This window comes from Spea bombifrons, chromosome 8, assembly GCF_027358695.1.
Source record: "Spea bombifrons isolate aSpeBom1 chromosome 8, aSpeBom1.2.pri, whole genome shotgun sequence".
Lineage (NCBI taxonomy): Eukaryota > Metazoa > Chordata > Amphibia > Anura > Pelobatidae > Spea > Spea bombifrons.
In genome coordinates, this window is record NC_071094.1 from 45,463,338 (window position 1) to 45,479,688 (window position 16,351).

Sequence of the window (16,351 nt, forward strand, 5' to 3'; positions counted from 1 at the left end):
AGCTGCGGCCAATTTACAATTCTGTGGTTATTTTATTGATTTGTTAGGGGTTAATATGTACATGCAATGCACATAATCTTTACACCTCTTAGTAACTATATTATAATGTTTCTTTTCACGAAACTATAAATTTTTTTAAAAAATCATCTGTTACCCCCCCCCCGATGCGCTGTATGCGGGAGCCGCCATCTTGCTGCCCCATCAATGGTGTAAATCGCCCGTCACCCTGCTCGGGCTGATGGGAGAGAACAAGAATCGGCTTCCAACTTCCTGCTCGGGCGGACCAATCCCTTACGAAAAAATTACTGCAGTTTTTTGGACATGAGAAAACTTTTACTGCATCTGTACTTCACTGTACTGCAGTTTTACTGCAGTTATTTTTGTAAGGAAGTACAAATGCAATAAAGCTGCAGTACATTGAATTATAGGTTTGCAATATAAAAAAAAAAAAGTGTAGTACAAATGCAGTAAATGTGCAGTATTGCAGTTTTTTCATGTCCAAAAAAACTGCAGTATTACTTCAGAAAAAAACTGCAGTAATTTTTTACATACAGTCTGCACTGAGGGATCAAGGGAAACGGAAGTGGATTTGCATAATTTAAATACGAAGTGTTAGCGATAGATGTATTAGATTTGACACGTCCCCTTTTAATTACTTTAGGGCTGGGTGGAGGACCTTAGCACATAATTATCCCGTCCATCAACAAATAAATTAGGTTAATTTATTCCGTATGAAAATAATCTGCCAGCTAACGATGATGAAATTACTAATTAATTTAATTTAACAATGTAATACCCACAGAACAGCACATTAAAGGTTTAATGAATAATAAACTTTAGAATATATAATAAACTATATAATAAAGCCGGGGCGGTTTCCTGGTTCTCCATCCACATAACATCTCGGCGGCTAAAATGTAAATCGAGTTAAAAAAATAGCACAAAAATCTAATATTTGTTCAACGATTCTATTTTTATCAAAGATCTGACTTTTGATTTGATTCTCCCCCTTTTCTCTTAATGGCCGCCGACCAGCTACTCTTAAATTTCTTGCGGTTCCGGGTGTTTCGTACAAAATATGAATTGAATGTAAGGGATACAAAAAAAAAGACCTTTTTATAAAATGTATTTTAAGGTATTATCGCGTGATGAAGCAGAGCTGGTAGGGATGAGGACAATTTCCAAACCCGCTCATCTCTGGGCTCAGGTCGATGTCTTCTGGGTCCACGGGGGACTTGAGGGCGAAGTTCTGAAGGATGGTGGTGAACATTAGGAAGAGTTCCATCCGAGCCAAGCCTTCCCCGAGGCAAATCCGCTTCCCTGTAGGGAGACAGAAGACAAATCCCATCATCGCGCTCCCGCGTGTGCAGGACCTTGCGGATGGTCACTCATGGTGGTACAGGGGGCTTTGGGGCAGAAACGTACGAGCAGAATATAAAGAAACCCTTTGGTTGACTGTCTTTTTTTGAGGAATTCAGCCATAGTTGTTGTATCTGGAATCAGCCACAAAGTGATTTTTTTTTTTTTTCTCATTTATAGTATTTGAAGTTTTATGGCCATTTATATCCAAGCAGAGCGGTTTTGAGGCGGAATCACCAAATGTATCTAGCCTGTGTTTTTATGAATTTGTCTAGATGTTGGAATTTCCATTGTTTTGCTGGAATTATAACGTATTCTCGAATCCAGCTACACAAATGTTTTAATATAAATTCCAGGAGCTTAATTAGAATTTTTTGCGTCTACAGAAAAGTGTTTTACCTCCCAATGCAAGAAAAACAAAAATTATACATTCATGAGATCTGTCCATTGTTTATGACATCACTGTGTGGCTCCATATGCAAATGAACTATACTTTGTTGCTGGGGTTTATTTGCATATGGTGTCTCCTGTTTCTATAGTAAATAAGGAATGGGAAATCTGTCGGGGTCACAAAATTACTGCCCGAGCCGACAGAATCCAGCGTGAGGAACGGTTAATAATTATGTGAAATCTCAGATTGTGTTTGAGAAAATGCAGATACCTGAGGAGAACGGCATGAATGCGTCTTTCTTGCATAATTTCCCCTCTTCGTCCAGGATTGAAGTTGTGCGGGTCCTCAAACTGCTTTGGGTCCATCAGAACGGAACTGAGGATCGTGTACACCGTCGTATCCTAAAAAAAAAAGAAATCAGGAGAAACCGAATTAACGGGACGGAAGAAATTAGATCTAAGAACAAAGTCATTGGGTCTTGTTATATTGGTATAAGGAATCGTCCACTTAATATCCATAACAAAACGGGGGGTCTGCATCAGTATGTCAGGGGGTACAAAGTGGTACGAAAACAACTCTGAGAACAAACACCAACTTAATACTCTGCCCTCGTGTGTGACCCACTCAGGAGCATCTCAAGTTTTAGCTCGTTATAGAGAAAAAATAACTTAAAATGTCAATCTAAATTCTTTCTGCAAGAGATGCCCAAATGGAGAAGCCGCCTTTGTACCCCTTTGAGTTGTTTTCACATCTTTTTATATATAACTTTTTGCTTTTGGGCACTCTGGTGGATGGGTCCAGACGTGGACCTTCTTGCTCACTTGTACCTAGAAGGATACCAACTGCACACGTGAGACATGTGAATGCTGATTTGTGTTTCCGCACCAAACACGTGGGGATACACAGTCTCCTCCTCCTTTCCTCCAAGGTCTAAGCCAACCTTCTTGGTTCTTCTTGGATTTTTCCATATGGAGGACCCACTAAAGACTTCAAAGGGTGGATATTGGCCAAAAGGGACAACAACACCCCCCCTTCACAAAAAACTCAAGAAAACTTCAGTCTTCGTGGACCATATCAGGTCTATGGAAACATCATACAACATGCGTGAACAAAAAACTCAAAACGTGCTCTGTGAAATGTGTAAAGATACCATTTACTGGGCCCAGCTCATTACAAGCATTGATTTTTCACCCCAACCTTAATATGCCCCGGCCAATGGCTGGTGATGGTGGTGGGTAATTTTACATACTTAATTGGCTTTCTGGTCGGAAGTATAAAAAGCTCAAAGCATAAAAACTGGTGTCTTATGGTTTGGTCCACCAGGGGTACTCCAGGGCAATGTGGTGGAGTTCACCTTGTGCCCTTAAGTGTACTTTCTACGTCTTACTCTTTTCTTAATCCTGGCTTTTATGGCTGGTGACTTTCTTTGATTTATAGCCATGTGTGAGCACCCTTCAGCTTTTTTAGTGCCAAGAGCCACCCAATGCTACAGTGGAAGTGCGTCCCTGAAGACTCAGCACTGCTTTTTATGGGGGTGGGCGTGCTGTGATTATTGGCTGCCACTCTTCCTCCTCAAGGCTTCAATGGGTCTTTGAGGAGTCCCAAAAAGGTCTGGCCATCCCTAGGCTTTGGTCTGGGAAGGAAGGATGAGGTTGCATATCCCCTTGTGGGAGAACAGCCTCAGATGATGAAGGTTGAGTACTTGATATTTACTGTGGCCTTATATCTTTGGATCACCAGTCCCTTTTTTCCAGACTGGATGTACAGTAGACAACGGGAGGAGCTCGAGGCCCTTGGCTTCCAAAAACCCCCCCACCAAAAATAAATAATCTGTCTCCTCAATTTTTTTCTCACTTTTGGAATAAAGTATCCCCTAAATTCAACATCTTCGGTCACTTTATGTGGAGCACCGAGGGGTACGAGGTCAACAAATCTCTGGATCTCGTGGATGACGGCGTCCGTGTATGGCATGCGCGAGCGATCTTCTATGCACGGGGCTCTGTTTCTGCCAATGACCCGGTCGATCTCGCGGTGAACTCGCTTTGTAGACACATAAGGAACTGAGGAATATTAGACACAGCATAAACAACCTGTCTGTCTGCACGCCACGTGCACCCCGGCAGTCCGTCACATACACACCTTCCACGTCTGGGTGCTTGAGAAGAATCATTAGGCCGTAACGTAGGGTTATGTTAACTGTATCAGTACCCGCTCCAAACATATCAAAAGTGGTGTCAACCAGCACGCCCATGTGAAATTCAGTGTCCGGGATATCCTTCTCCTGGAACAGACACCGAGCATGGTAACGGACGATTCAATTTTATCTCACCACATGGTGGGGTATATTCACTAAACTGCGAACTTGGAGGACAGTTGAATGTCTACTCATTCTGCCTTCACTACGGATTATAAAGGACCGGTTCCTGAGGAGCTTCACCTGCTAGACAGAACAACCCAACAAATGAACAACCCAACAAATGAACAACAACAACAACAACCACCACCTGTTGCCTCTACATCCACTTTATACATGGATCCCTTGAAAGTAATTGCCCGCTGTACAAGACAGACTTTAGACAAAACTCAGGTTAGAGATGCAGTAGCCAGATCACCACTCACAGACAGCTGCTTCATCCTTAATGGGAGTCATCAGCATGAGGTTGGGGTACTAGATTAATACCGGCTTGATCTTATTTGCATGTGCCTACCCAGAAGGTGGATGTGGCAGCACCATGAGATTTCTGAGGAAAAAACAAGCCTTCTGGCTTCTCTGGTGTCTGTAGATGAGCGTTTAATAATACTTCTATTTCCCGCTTCATTTTAAGTGGAAAGGTTTTCCCCATCAGCTTTGCTCACCATAACTTAAAAAATGGTATTTCTCGAGCTGGTGATAAAAGAGCAACTAGTATATTTATGGTTCCCTCTGGGGCCTGGGATGAGCTGATTGCCACCAGCTGGGCCTGCTGAGGGATTGCTGAGTTCAGTTCTTCATCTGTGCTCTCTGGCTGAGTAACTCTTCTGTCAGGCTGCATCTTCCTGGCTGGGATGTTGAAAGGCCAGCAGGGCTTCTAGGGACTAATTGCACACAGCTTTCTGACTTGGATGATTAGTTAAAAAAGCTGGGGTCCTGAGCCTTCTTGGTGTAAAATAAGATGTGTAAAAGGAGATTGCAAGAAAAAAAATGAGTGGAGATCTGGTTACTGTATGCCTTACTTGAATTTAGTCTGAAGGCTGTCTTGTACAGCGGGCAATTACTCCCAAGGGATCCATGTCTAAAGTGGATGTAGAGGCAACAGGTAGTTGTTGTTAACCTTATTTGGATGTGTCTACCCAGAATCTATTGTGGTTGTGGCAGCGCCATGAGATTTCTGAGGGATAAACAAGCCTTCGGTTGTCTGTAGATGAGTTAATAATGCTTCTACTTCCCTCTTAATTATAACATATGAACACATTGTATCTTACGAAGATGTACAAGACCTACCACTGAATAAGGAGGCAGGAAAAAGAGAGCAACTCGATGGACCAAACGGTGGTTATGTCGTCAGAGTCCATATTTCTATGTATTTTGGTTTGGTTCTGCCTTAGGCCTGACCCATGGCAACCTCAAGACAACCCTTCCTCCAAAATGTGTTTTAATGACCACCGTTGTCCTTACCGAGAGCCGGGATATGACATTATTTACAAGAGCTTGCCCACAAGGATGTGCGGCACCAGGTAATGAGGTGTTACTGACCGTGTGTGTGCATTACGATGAGTATACGTATAAGTGTGTGTTAACATGAATGTGTATGTGAAAGCATGTGTGCTGTTTGGGGGAGCTTACAAGCTGTTAGGGGACAAAGGTGAAACAACAGCACTGACCATTTGTTTGAAACACAAAGATGGCACACACAAGCTGTTTGGGGTCACTGACAAGCTGTTTAGTGGCACAGGTCACACAGTCAGAGTGTTTGGCGGCAAAGATGGATTAGAAAAGTTGCTTAGGGCACTCGACAAGCTGTTTGGGGACAAATATGACACAAACAAGGTGTTTGGGGGCTATGAGGCCAGTATACACCACTGGTATTTTAGCCTGAGGGTTCAGGAGACTGTAGGTTGCCCTTCCTTTAAAAAGAGGGTCCTTGTTTTGCCCAATGGCTTGCCTTACATGGCACTCAACGAGCTCAAACACTTCTAACCCTACGTTGTCTGTGTTGTTGCCAAACATTTGCCATCATTCCATTTGTGTTTGATAAACTTTAGCCCTTCCTTTGATAAAACAGACGCGGTAAATTTACTCAGCTTTGGTTTTTCGGATTTCCTCTACTAAGAACTGAGCTTCCTCCTGGATTCGCTCCTCGATGCTCCTCTTCCCCATCCCAAAATTTCTCAAGGTCAGGAGAGAGAATCGGCGCAGCTGCTTCCAGCGCTCCCAGTTACTGCCAACGACGCCTGCAACAGACCAGGTGGAAGAGAATCAGTAAAGCGGTAATATAAAGAGGGACCTATCTGCCACTGGTGGGTGACTGGAGGGAGCTATGAGACACGGAATCTGTCCTGTGGGGGCGGCACAGACAGAAGTAGGGGACACGGAGTCTGGCCATCTTCACCGTGACCGCCATCGCTTATCCTTTCCAAAAGCGGCATGCGTCCCCGAGCAGAAAACTCCTCTCTGTGGTCGTTCAGCGCCTCTTTCACGACATCATAACCACAGAGGACCACAACTCGCTCAATGCCCACTTGAATGGTGTAGACCGGACCAAACTTTTCACTGAGCTACAGGGGACAGAAAATGCAGACTTTCGATATTTCATTGTCCATATTTTGTTAATAAAGAGAGAAATATTCTTGTTATTTAAGGAAATTAAATGCGCCACTATCATGGCCACCGTCCTTCGCAACATCTCACATCTATGAGCTTATTTGGTATATTGTGCCATTATTACTAAATGTTCAATGGAAGCTGCAGAACATGGAGTTACGGGACTGCGTAGGTTCTCCTAATCATCCATCATCACGCCAGAAGATGGCACGAGTATTAACGCTTCGTGGTGGCACTGAGGTTGAGCAGGGTGACTCCACGTCAGTGACCTGTTCCCAGTTTGACATGAGTAACAGCGGAAGGACATGGCTGTGAGCACATGGACATCCATAACATCACGCTCACCCCTTGTTACATCATGGACCTCACACTGCCCCAGCAGTCACTAATCACTGAGTCGTCCAGTGCTCCAACATTGCCTCTCCCACCCAAACCAAAGACCAAATGGGGCCGTGACATCCTCTGGTGATGTCAGACACCTCTTGTGGGAAATCCTGAGTTGCTGGAAATAAATCTCTGTTTTCTGAACATTTGAACAATACTTGCCTTCCGTATGGGGCGTGGGACGCCATTTGTGGACTCCATACTTATGTAATTACGTAATCGTTTCAATGTCCGGAACTCCAGGAGGCTTCAGGTCAGAAGGAAAGAGGTGGCAGAGAGCCAGAGGATGGCGGGCAGGCGAGCGGACCGGTTAAAGCTCAAGGTGAGCAAAATTAAAATTGAGAAGGACTCAATCTAAACACTAACACTCAGTGTTCCTGCCATCTAGTACTTTATCTCTGTTACTCGCTGACCCTGGCTTAGACCTTTTAGGTTGTCCTGACCAGACTCCTACCACCGTTGCTCCCCATCTTCGTAACCCGGCCCTGACCGCTGCCGGTTCCCGTCTGCGAGGGATTCCCGATCTGCTGTAGGGTCTGCTTTCGGTTATTGAATCCGGTGTCCTCATTTTTCACCGTGGGGTGGGAGGTACCGGCTAATCTTGCCAGTGGACCCCAACCGAGCCGGAGTTCTTGACAATCGGCCAACTTCGTTGAATTAATCCCAACAGAGCGAACAACCTGGCCTGTCTGAGCATGCACCCGAACCGTGCCCTGCGCTCGTTAGAACAGTAGAGGGCCAGAGGCTTAGATGGAATGTGAGGAAGTTTTACTTTACTGAGAGGGTGGTAGATAAGTGGAGCAGCCTCCCAGCAGAGGTGGTAGAGGGTAATACAGTGAGGGTATTAAACATATTAAGCATGGGATAGACATACGGCTCCTGAATCTAAGACGAGACCAACGACTGATTAAGGGTTGAGTCTTTACAGCAGGAGAAACGGGCGGCTAGAATGTCTCTTCCACCCCTGCTGGGATTCTACTCTCACTGTTAGATCTCCTATTCCTTCTGCGGTAAGTATTTGATGACAGCAAAATTCTTTCGTTATGTCACATGTGGGCACCTGTGACGCAACTTAAGGTGGAAAACCATAAAGACGTTATTTTTAATGGAGTTTCACAGGGCTGAAAGTACAACTTTTTGGATATTCGCAGGAGTTCTGTCCCCTGGTGATTAGCAGGACGATGGATGCCGCGTGCTGTAGCTGAGGCTCCCTGGGTTGAAGAGAAACCTCTCCGTGCTTTACATGAGTGTTAGCACATTTTACAAAATAAAACAGCAATACCCAGATAATACATGAGGGGTGCGCCAGAGGCTGTAGTTTCAATTTGTTTCCCTATTCTTGATTTGTCCTTACATCACCCTGCACCTGATTACAGAGTCACAGTGAACAAGCAAGCCAGAGATCTTCAGACTGCAGTTTCTCCCTTTCTTCTGTGTGTCTGACCAATAGTATTGGTTCTGATGGCAGTATTGTGTAAGTTGGTGTGGGTTTCTGGTATACCTAATGTGCATATGATCTGCATATTGCGTTTTACATATGGTGTGGTGCATGCTGGTCGCAAGTCACCCCAAGTTTGGTGGCAGGTGGTGATTGTTTCCTCATTAAGTGAGGTCCTGGTTAATGTTAGTGTTGGTTTTGTCTTGTTGTTGGATGCCTTGTTGTTTCTTTGTTACCCATGTCGGGTCAGAAAAATGCTGAATTGCTTTACTTATTTGTACTACAGAGCAGCTGAGGTTCTTAGAGAGCTGTTTGTCCTGTCATGTTTCTAACGCTTTTTGATTGGTGGTCAGAGGAGTTTTGAAAAGCTTTTGTTGATAATAAATAATAATAATAAATGTCTGCTGGAAGGGGTACGTTTGGGGACTTTTCCTTATCTTCTCACATGTGATTAGATGAGGCTCCTGATTATACTATGATGTCATCACAATAATCTCTGTAACGATTTTGTTTAGAAATGTATTATTAATAGATTTTACATTTTTCTTCTCTTGAATGGATCCTAAAAGGATCCAGTCATGGTGTAATTTATTTTTATTTAAGCTTCACGTCTTCTGTATTCTTTGAAAAGTACAACAAATCCTTATCTTAAAATTGTTAAAGATAATATTTTCTTAACCCTTTTTTTTAACCCTTTAATCGCTTTGTGACCGTTCTATTTTGTTTCCATGGATTCCATCCATAACAACAAGTGGACAGAAGAAATATCATCGATATACCCAACCAAATACGCATTATTGGCTATTGGCGCTCACATTCTATTAATATTATAATATTTCTGCTCAGAAAAAAAGATGCTTTTCATTTTGTAGAATAAAATAGCATTTATTTAAAATGAATATCATAAAATCTCTCTAAATATACAGAAAAAAGAGCTTCCAATTACAAAAAATATCTGTAACCTTTCAATCACATTATAGGATAGATTACTAGTATTATTATTATTATTATTATCATTATTATTATTACTATTACTATTACTATTATTATTATTATTACTATTATTATTACTATTATTTACATTTTTTAATCAGAAGGTTTAATCACATAAAGAAACAACAAAACGTTTACACAAGTTTCTTTTTTGTGCAACAACCTATCAGTGCCTGCTTTTGTATCACATGACATTTAAGCATTCCCGGTAGATTTATGAATGGGGCCTCTTCTGCATGATTATTTCTTTCTGGGGAGACATTAGTTATTATTAATTAATACCAGGAATTATATCACTAATATTTTAATAATAAAATGTCAAAATCAGCAAAGTCTATGAAGAAGCCCATTTAAGGTTTTCTAACAGCTTATGTGAAGTATGGCGGCCGCGTGTGGGGGAGGGGAGGCTGTTCATATCACTACCTTTGTTATAATAAAAACACGTCGCCCTCGTCGGTCTCTGTTAGCGCGGGATGAAGCTCAGCTGGTAGGCCCGGGGAACGTTTCCAAATCCGCTGATCTCCGGGGTGAGGTCGAGCTCTTCTCTGTCCGCGGCAGACTTAAGCGTGAAGTTCTGCAGGATGGTGGTGAGGAACAAGAAGAGCTCCATGCGAGCCAGGCCCTCTCCGGCGCAGATCCGCTTCCCTGCGGGGTGGGAGAGAAGAGACATGGAATCGCTGAGATCTCCTATTTGTTCTGATGACATAATTTAAAAAAAAGTAATTTGACCGCCCGATCTCTTGTAACCTTTTGAAAAAAGTTTAAAACTGTGTAGAAAAAATACAAGTTTTTAACTTGAATGCGGATGTGTGTGATGGGATTTAGGCAGAGAGGGGTACCTGAGGAGAACGGCATGAATCCGTCTTTCTTGGAGAATTTTCCCTCGTTATCCAGGAAATGTCCCGGGTTGAAGTCGTTCGGATTCTTAAACTGCTTGGGGTCGCGGAGAACTGAACTGAGCAGCGGGTAGATGGTGGTGCCCTGAGAATGAGGGAGAACGTCTTACAGCGCGGGGAATCAGACATCAAATCGTTTGTTTAGCTTATTAATAAAATAAAATGTTTAAAAAATGAACTTTCAGCGCAATAATAAGGTTCATTTACACAAAAAAAGCATTAGTAGATGATTAAAAAAACTTTTCTTTTTATATTTTACTTTTCTTTTTATATTAAATAATAATGTTGTTGTAGTAAAGAAAAGTTTTTCTATCAGCTTTTGACCGATAAACTCCTTTATCTGCAGATCTGGAGCCGCCGTCGCTGTCAGTCATGTGATATTTTGGGTGACTCCCCCCGGCTTAAACACCACACTGAGCTGATGCTTTATGGCGATGCTAATGAAGTCCGTTCCCCATAGACTCTCATTATTCTGATGGTCCCTCTGGGAGGTGAAGACATTCTGAGCCCTGGTCTCGGAATAGTTTGGGATATAATAAAGGCAAAGCCTCTTCCTATACAGGGCAATAAACATTTGGACTCCACGGCTGATGGTGGCCGTCCAGTTGTTTGGATATTTTTTGGAAAAGGTGGGCGAGCCAAGCATTGAGTTGATATTGAATTATCTTTGTGATTCTCACCTTGGGAATAAAGTATCCTCTGAATTCAACATCTTGAGTCACTTTGTGTGGAAGTCCAAGGGGTATGAGGTCAATGAATCTCTGGACCTCGTGGACGACGGCGTCCGTGTACGGCATGCGCGAACGGTCTTCGATACACGGCGCTCTGTTTCTGCCAATGACCCGGTCAATCTCCTGGTGTAAGCGTTCTAGGGGCAAAGGAGACAACAAGGGACATAAGTTTGGGGAAAATATCCCCGCTGGAGACATGATACCGATATATTCGCTCTATTATCCCTTCGGGGTAACATGGCTGACTCTGTACCTTCCACGTCCGGGTGCTTGAGAAGGATCATGAGGCAGTAACGCAGCGTTGTGCTCATAGTTTCTGTCCCGGCCCCGAACATATCAAACGTGGTGTTAAGAATCCCATCCATGTGAAACTCGGTGTCTGGTATGTTCTTCTCCTGCGACGACATTAAGGGGGAGAGAGGCAGAAAATAAGGGTTTGCTTAATTCTGGTTAAAACACAAACATGGCCGCCCCGATTTGCTTTCTAATCCCGAGATGGAGTCCTGGGCTCCCCATCTTCCCCACGTTCTAACGCAACCATCGTAGGGTTCTATGATACTGCATCCGACGTCACATTCTACACTGTTCCCCAAAACCGTCCGCGTTCTACATAAACCATCAGAAACCTGAAATAAATATTAGAATAGAATATTTGCCGTCCTCGTCTATCGAGCCTCACCAGACCCGGTTCCCGGACTCCACAACGAAGCTTCTCTGCTGTTTGCTGGACTCACCTGCTCCATCCTTATGAGGAAGCAGTCGATGAAGTCTCGGGGGGAGTTGAGGTCCAGGGTCTCCTGGTGCATTTTGACTCTCTCCGAAACAAATTCTTTTATCCCCTTAATGGCGTCGAAGAGCTTGTTGTGGGGTCCGGGTAATTTCCCGAAGACCTTTGGGTATACGTTATACATCTGTAAGAGAGCAAACGAGATGATTGAGAAAGGTCATAACGAGACACAATGTATAATAATCTTCCCAAGAACAGAACCAGATCTGATCAACTAAACGGTCAAATATAAAAGATAAAAATCGTTTGGGAAAGGAACATCTCGAGCCAAGATGTGGACCAATAAGCTAGAAATACAGACCAGAAATAAAGAGAACCCATTACCAGTCACCAAAAAACCTTAACAAAAATGTTTGAAATTCTCATCTTTACATAAAATAAAACTTTATCTGCCAATTTAACCAAAACGTTTTGAAGGTTCTACCAGCACCCATCAAACTGTCCTGACCTGCTCCCCAACACTGAATCGAGCGTCACTCACCTGACCCCAAACAGAACTGAGGCCTCTAAATATTTCATTAAAGAAGCCGAGTAACCGCAGAAAGTTCTTGTCTTCGTACTCAAACCGGTTCCCGAAGACCACCGAGCAGATGACGTTAGACACGGCTCTGCTGAAGTAGTAGGTGGGATTCAAAGGCTGCCCTACGAGGGAGACGGAGACCAAAGAAAGATCAGAAACCCAAACTCCTGCCAGATAACGTACCGTCTGGGGCTTGTGGTCCTACCGCTGAAGCCCCCAACACAAGAGGACCATTTAACCCTTTCATTTTTTGTTTCCATTGTTGTTTCCTGACAATGGAATGAAATTATTGGCGCTCTGATAAATTTATCCCCCTTCGGCCTCAAAATATCTGCCCCGGTTTGGTATATCTTGGATTCTGTATAAAGTGTTTTTGTTGGTGGGGTCGATATTCTCCGGATAATTCACACACCGTTGGTTCTCCTGAGCTCCTCGATGAGGAAAGACGCTTCCTCCTGGATTCGCTCCTCGATGCTCCTCTTCCCCATCCCGAAGTTTCTCAGGGTCATGAGAGAGAATCGGCGCAGCTGCTTCCAGCGCTCGCCGTTACTGCCAACGACGCCTGCGATAGAGAATAGAATGGATAAGAAAGTCCCTCGCGCCGCGGGCCGACACGGACAGAAGGGGGATAAACGCCGGGAAGGGGGCGAGATGAGGACGGGGTATTTTCAGCGGAAATGGCCGCCCCCTGCAGAACAAAAGCCAGGGGATATTTAATGGGCCGATGAAGTCGTTTAGCATTAAACAAGTAATGAGATAAAACGCTGCGTTCCTCTTCACCTCACCGGGGCGGCCCTTCCTAACGAGGGAAGTGATCCTCACCGTGACCGTTATCGCTTAGCTTATCCAGAAGCGGCATGTGCCCCCGACCCGAAAATTCCTCCCCGCGGTCGATCAGAGCCTCTTTCACCGCCTCGTAACCATAGAGGACCACGACTCGCTCCATGCCCATGTAAATGGTGTAGACCGGACCATATTTCTCACCGAGCTAGAGGGGCGAGAAATGCAGACCCTTAAATATTATTATTATTAAATATATTATTATTATTATTATCGTCATCATTTTTATTATTATTATTATTATTGTTATTATTTTTTTTTCTATTTATTTAATATGCTATTAAATGTTTTGTATTTATTAGTATTATTAGTCTTATCTACCCAGAAAAAAATATGTATTAAAATATTAAACAAAATATCAAATCTCAAGCTACTAAAAGTTAATTTTCTCCTAACTTGTTAACCAATAATGAACAAAATGTTTGTGGAGCCAAAAAGATGTGCTTCTCATCATCGTCTCAAAACAAATAACAGAATAACAGAAAATGTCTAAAAACAGCAACATAATACAATTATTATAAATCATTTTACGGAGGTAAATTTATCTCTACGGGCAGAATAGGAATTCGGTTAAAGAAATATAGTAAACAGATAAAAAAGTACCGGTGATAGTAAACTAGTCATTAAGTCCAGCTTAATACGTTCAAATTGGACAATAATGTTAAAGATTTGTTAAAAAGTTAAAATATAACTTATGATTGTAGAATATTATATACCGAATGGGCACAAAAAATAGTAAGATTCCAAAAATAATAGACAATATTATTCCTAGAAATCTACAACAAAATTATTGGATTTAAATGAATTTGTGGGCGACAAAATAAACCATTTACATTTACTTAGCCCTTAAAAAAACTTTACATTTTAACAGAAAATTTGCTTCCTCATTTTTTCAACAATATATTAAAAAAACGAAATGCCAAATTTCCTTTAAATAAATGAAAAACCGCCAGAGAATTCCTTGAAAATAAATCACCGTCAAATACTAAAATAGTAGTTTTTATTTTTCGATTTTTAGAAAATGTTTCTAAATTAAGAAATCAGGGAAAAATGTGTATAAAATCAGCCCCCCCCCTCCTGTCTTCGGAGGTCGTTTCTGGTTCTTTACCTTTTTTCCCGTGTTTTAGCTCTTTTTCTCACTTACTTTAACAAGCGACGTGAAGATCTTTTTTCCGTTGAGATGAAGAATGTTCCCCAAAATGGGCAGCGGGGTCGGTCCGGGGGGGAGCCGCGCTTTGCCCGGATTCGGACTGCTTTGCGTTAAAGCATAGAGCAGGAATACGACGCAGACCACGAGCAGTAAGGTGGAGAGTCCGAGGAGCTCCATGCTGGGGCCGTGTTCTCAGGTAATCGCCACACCTGTGTTACACACGGTATTTATACACGAGATCCCACAATAGCCCCGAGCCTGGCTCCCTGCCCGCTTACTTCATATTAAGCCGAGAGGAACTCGTTTGTCCTCAGTGACCACCTGATGGCGAAATATTTCAGGAGCTCCCAGGTCTAAAGGACAGGAGGTCGCAGGTGACCCGGTCATCAGCGCCATACACAGAATGCTTCTTCTCCGGGGGGCCTCTATAGAGCGCTCGGGGGTCTCTCGCACGCCCCGCACTTTGATTTTCATGCAATAAATGTTATGGTTATTATGGATAATATAATAATAATATAATAATAATAATAAAAAAATAACATAATAATAATATAACAGTTATAATTGTAATATAAATATAATAATATACGAGGTCTGCATCTTTATGTTTATCAGGTCACTGTGGATAGAAACAGACAGGAAATTCAGTCTGAATTTCCCAAAGTCACTATTTCTATGTTTTTTTTTTGTATTTTAGTGTGTTTTTAAAGGGTGTCCTCTGTGTAACATGTAAGGGAACTTTTTTGTTGGTTCAAACTCTTTAGTGGTCCCGCCACCCTGGACGATGTTTGGCTGCCTGTCGGCCGGCGACCCTCTCCCTGCTGTAGAACCTGCAAAATTACTGCAGTTTTTTTCTGAAGTAATACTGTAGTTTTTTGGACATGAAAAAACTGCAATGCTGCACTTTTACTGCATTTGTACTTCACTGTAGTGCAGTTTTACTGCAGTTATTTTTGTAAGGAAGAACAAATGCAATAAAGCTGCAGTACATTGAATTGTAGGTTTGCAATATAATGACGTAAAAGTGCAGTAAAAGTGCAGTATTGCAGTTATTTCATGTCCAAGAAACTGCAGTATTACTTCAGAAAATACTCCAGTAATTTTCCGTAAGGGCCGTTCCCGCTGTCGGCACTCGGGTAAAGCTCTCCGGACCGATATTCTGTGTCGCGACACGATTTGGAGGGAAGTTCTAGCTTGGCTCGGAGTCCGTGAACTGAAATGCTTCCTCCTTGGCTGAACAGCCTGTTATCCGGAGAGCTTGGCCGGCGGTGCAAAGTAATCACAGTCTGTGTGCCGACGGCGGTGGAGGGTTATACCTCTCGTCTGAAAGCAGTCAAGGAACTTTGGAGCCACAACAGTAATGCGTTTAAGGGCCGGCCCCTCCTAGGGCCACCGGTACTAATGACAGCGACATGTTTAAAGGCCGGTCCCTCCTAGGGCCACCGGGTACTAATGACAGCGACATGTTTAAGGGCCGGTCCCTCCTAGGGCCCCGGGTACTAATGACAGCGACATGTTTAAGGGCCGGTCCCTCCTAGGGCCCCGGGTACTAATGACAGCGACATGTTTAAGGGCCGGTCCCTCCTAGGGCCACCGGGTACTAATGACAGCGTCATGTTTAAGGGCCGGTCCCTCCTAGGGCCACCGGGTACTAATGACAGCGTCATGTTTAAGGGCCGGTCCCTCCTAGGGCCCCGGGTACTAATGACAGCGACATGTTTAAGGGCTGGCCCCTCGTAGGGCCCCCGGGTAATAATGACAGTGGTGTGTTCGGTGTGTAACAGTGAGATTAAGATATTTTAATAACATTTCAATCATGCTCTTCTCTCCTTTCTTCAATCCATCTCCACCTTTAACCCCTCCGAAGGCAGCCCGTTGCCACAAATCACACGGCTCTCTCGCTATCATCACCGGGGATAGGCAAAGTGTTGGTACATGGACACCGGTGTCTGTGACAAGGCTTCATTAAATCGTCCACCGCCCTCACCCATCTCTTATCGTCTCTTTCTACATTCTTACCCCAACCTGCAAGATTAAAATCCGTATCACCCCCGTAATCCA

At 43.3% G+C, this 16,351-nt stretch overlaps 1 protein-coding gene and 1 pseudogene across 1 annotated transcript; both read right to left on the reverse strand.

Moving 5' to 3' along the window:
• Nucleotides 1–1,138: 1,138 nt before the first annotated feature.
• LOC128503949 (cytochrome P450 2C20-like) lies at nt 1,139–6,858 on the reverse strand (annotated as a pseudogene).
• Nucleotides 6,859–9,818: 2,960 nt separating this feature from the next.
• On the reverse strand, nt 9,819–14,467 carry LOC128502701 (cytochrome P450 2C15-like). The gene is made up of 9 exons (XM_053472591.1): nt 14,285–14,467; nt 13,123–13,288; nt 12,713–12,862; nt 12,262–12,422; nt 11,728–11,904; nt 11,247–11,388; nt 10,943–11,130; nt 10,206–10,347; nt 9,819–10,011 (listed from the first exon to the last, which is right to left on the reverse strand). Exons 1-9 carry the CDS (start codon nt 14,465–14,467, stop codon nt 9,830–9,832), a joined length of 1,491 nt encoding a protein of 496 aa, XP_053328566.1. The 3' UTR covers nt 9,819–9,829.
• Nucleotides 14,468–16,351: the final 1,884 nt, after the last annotated feature.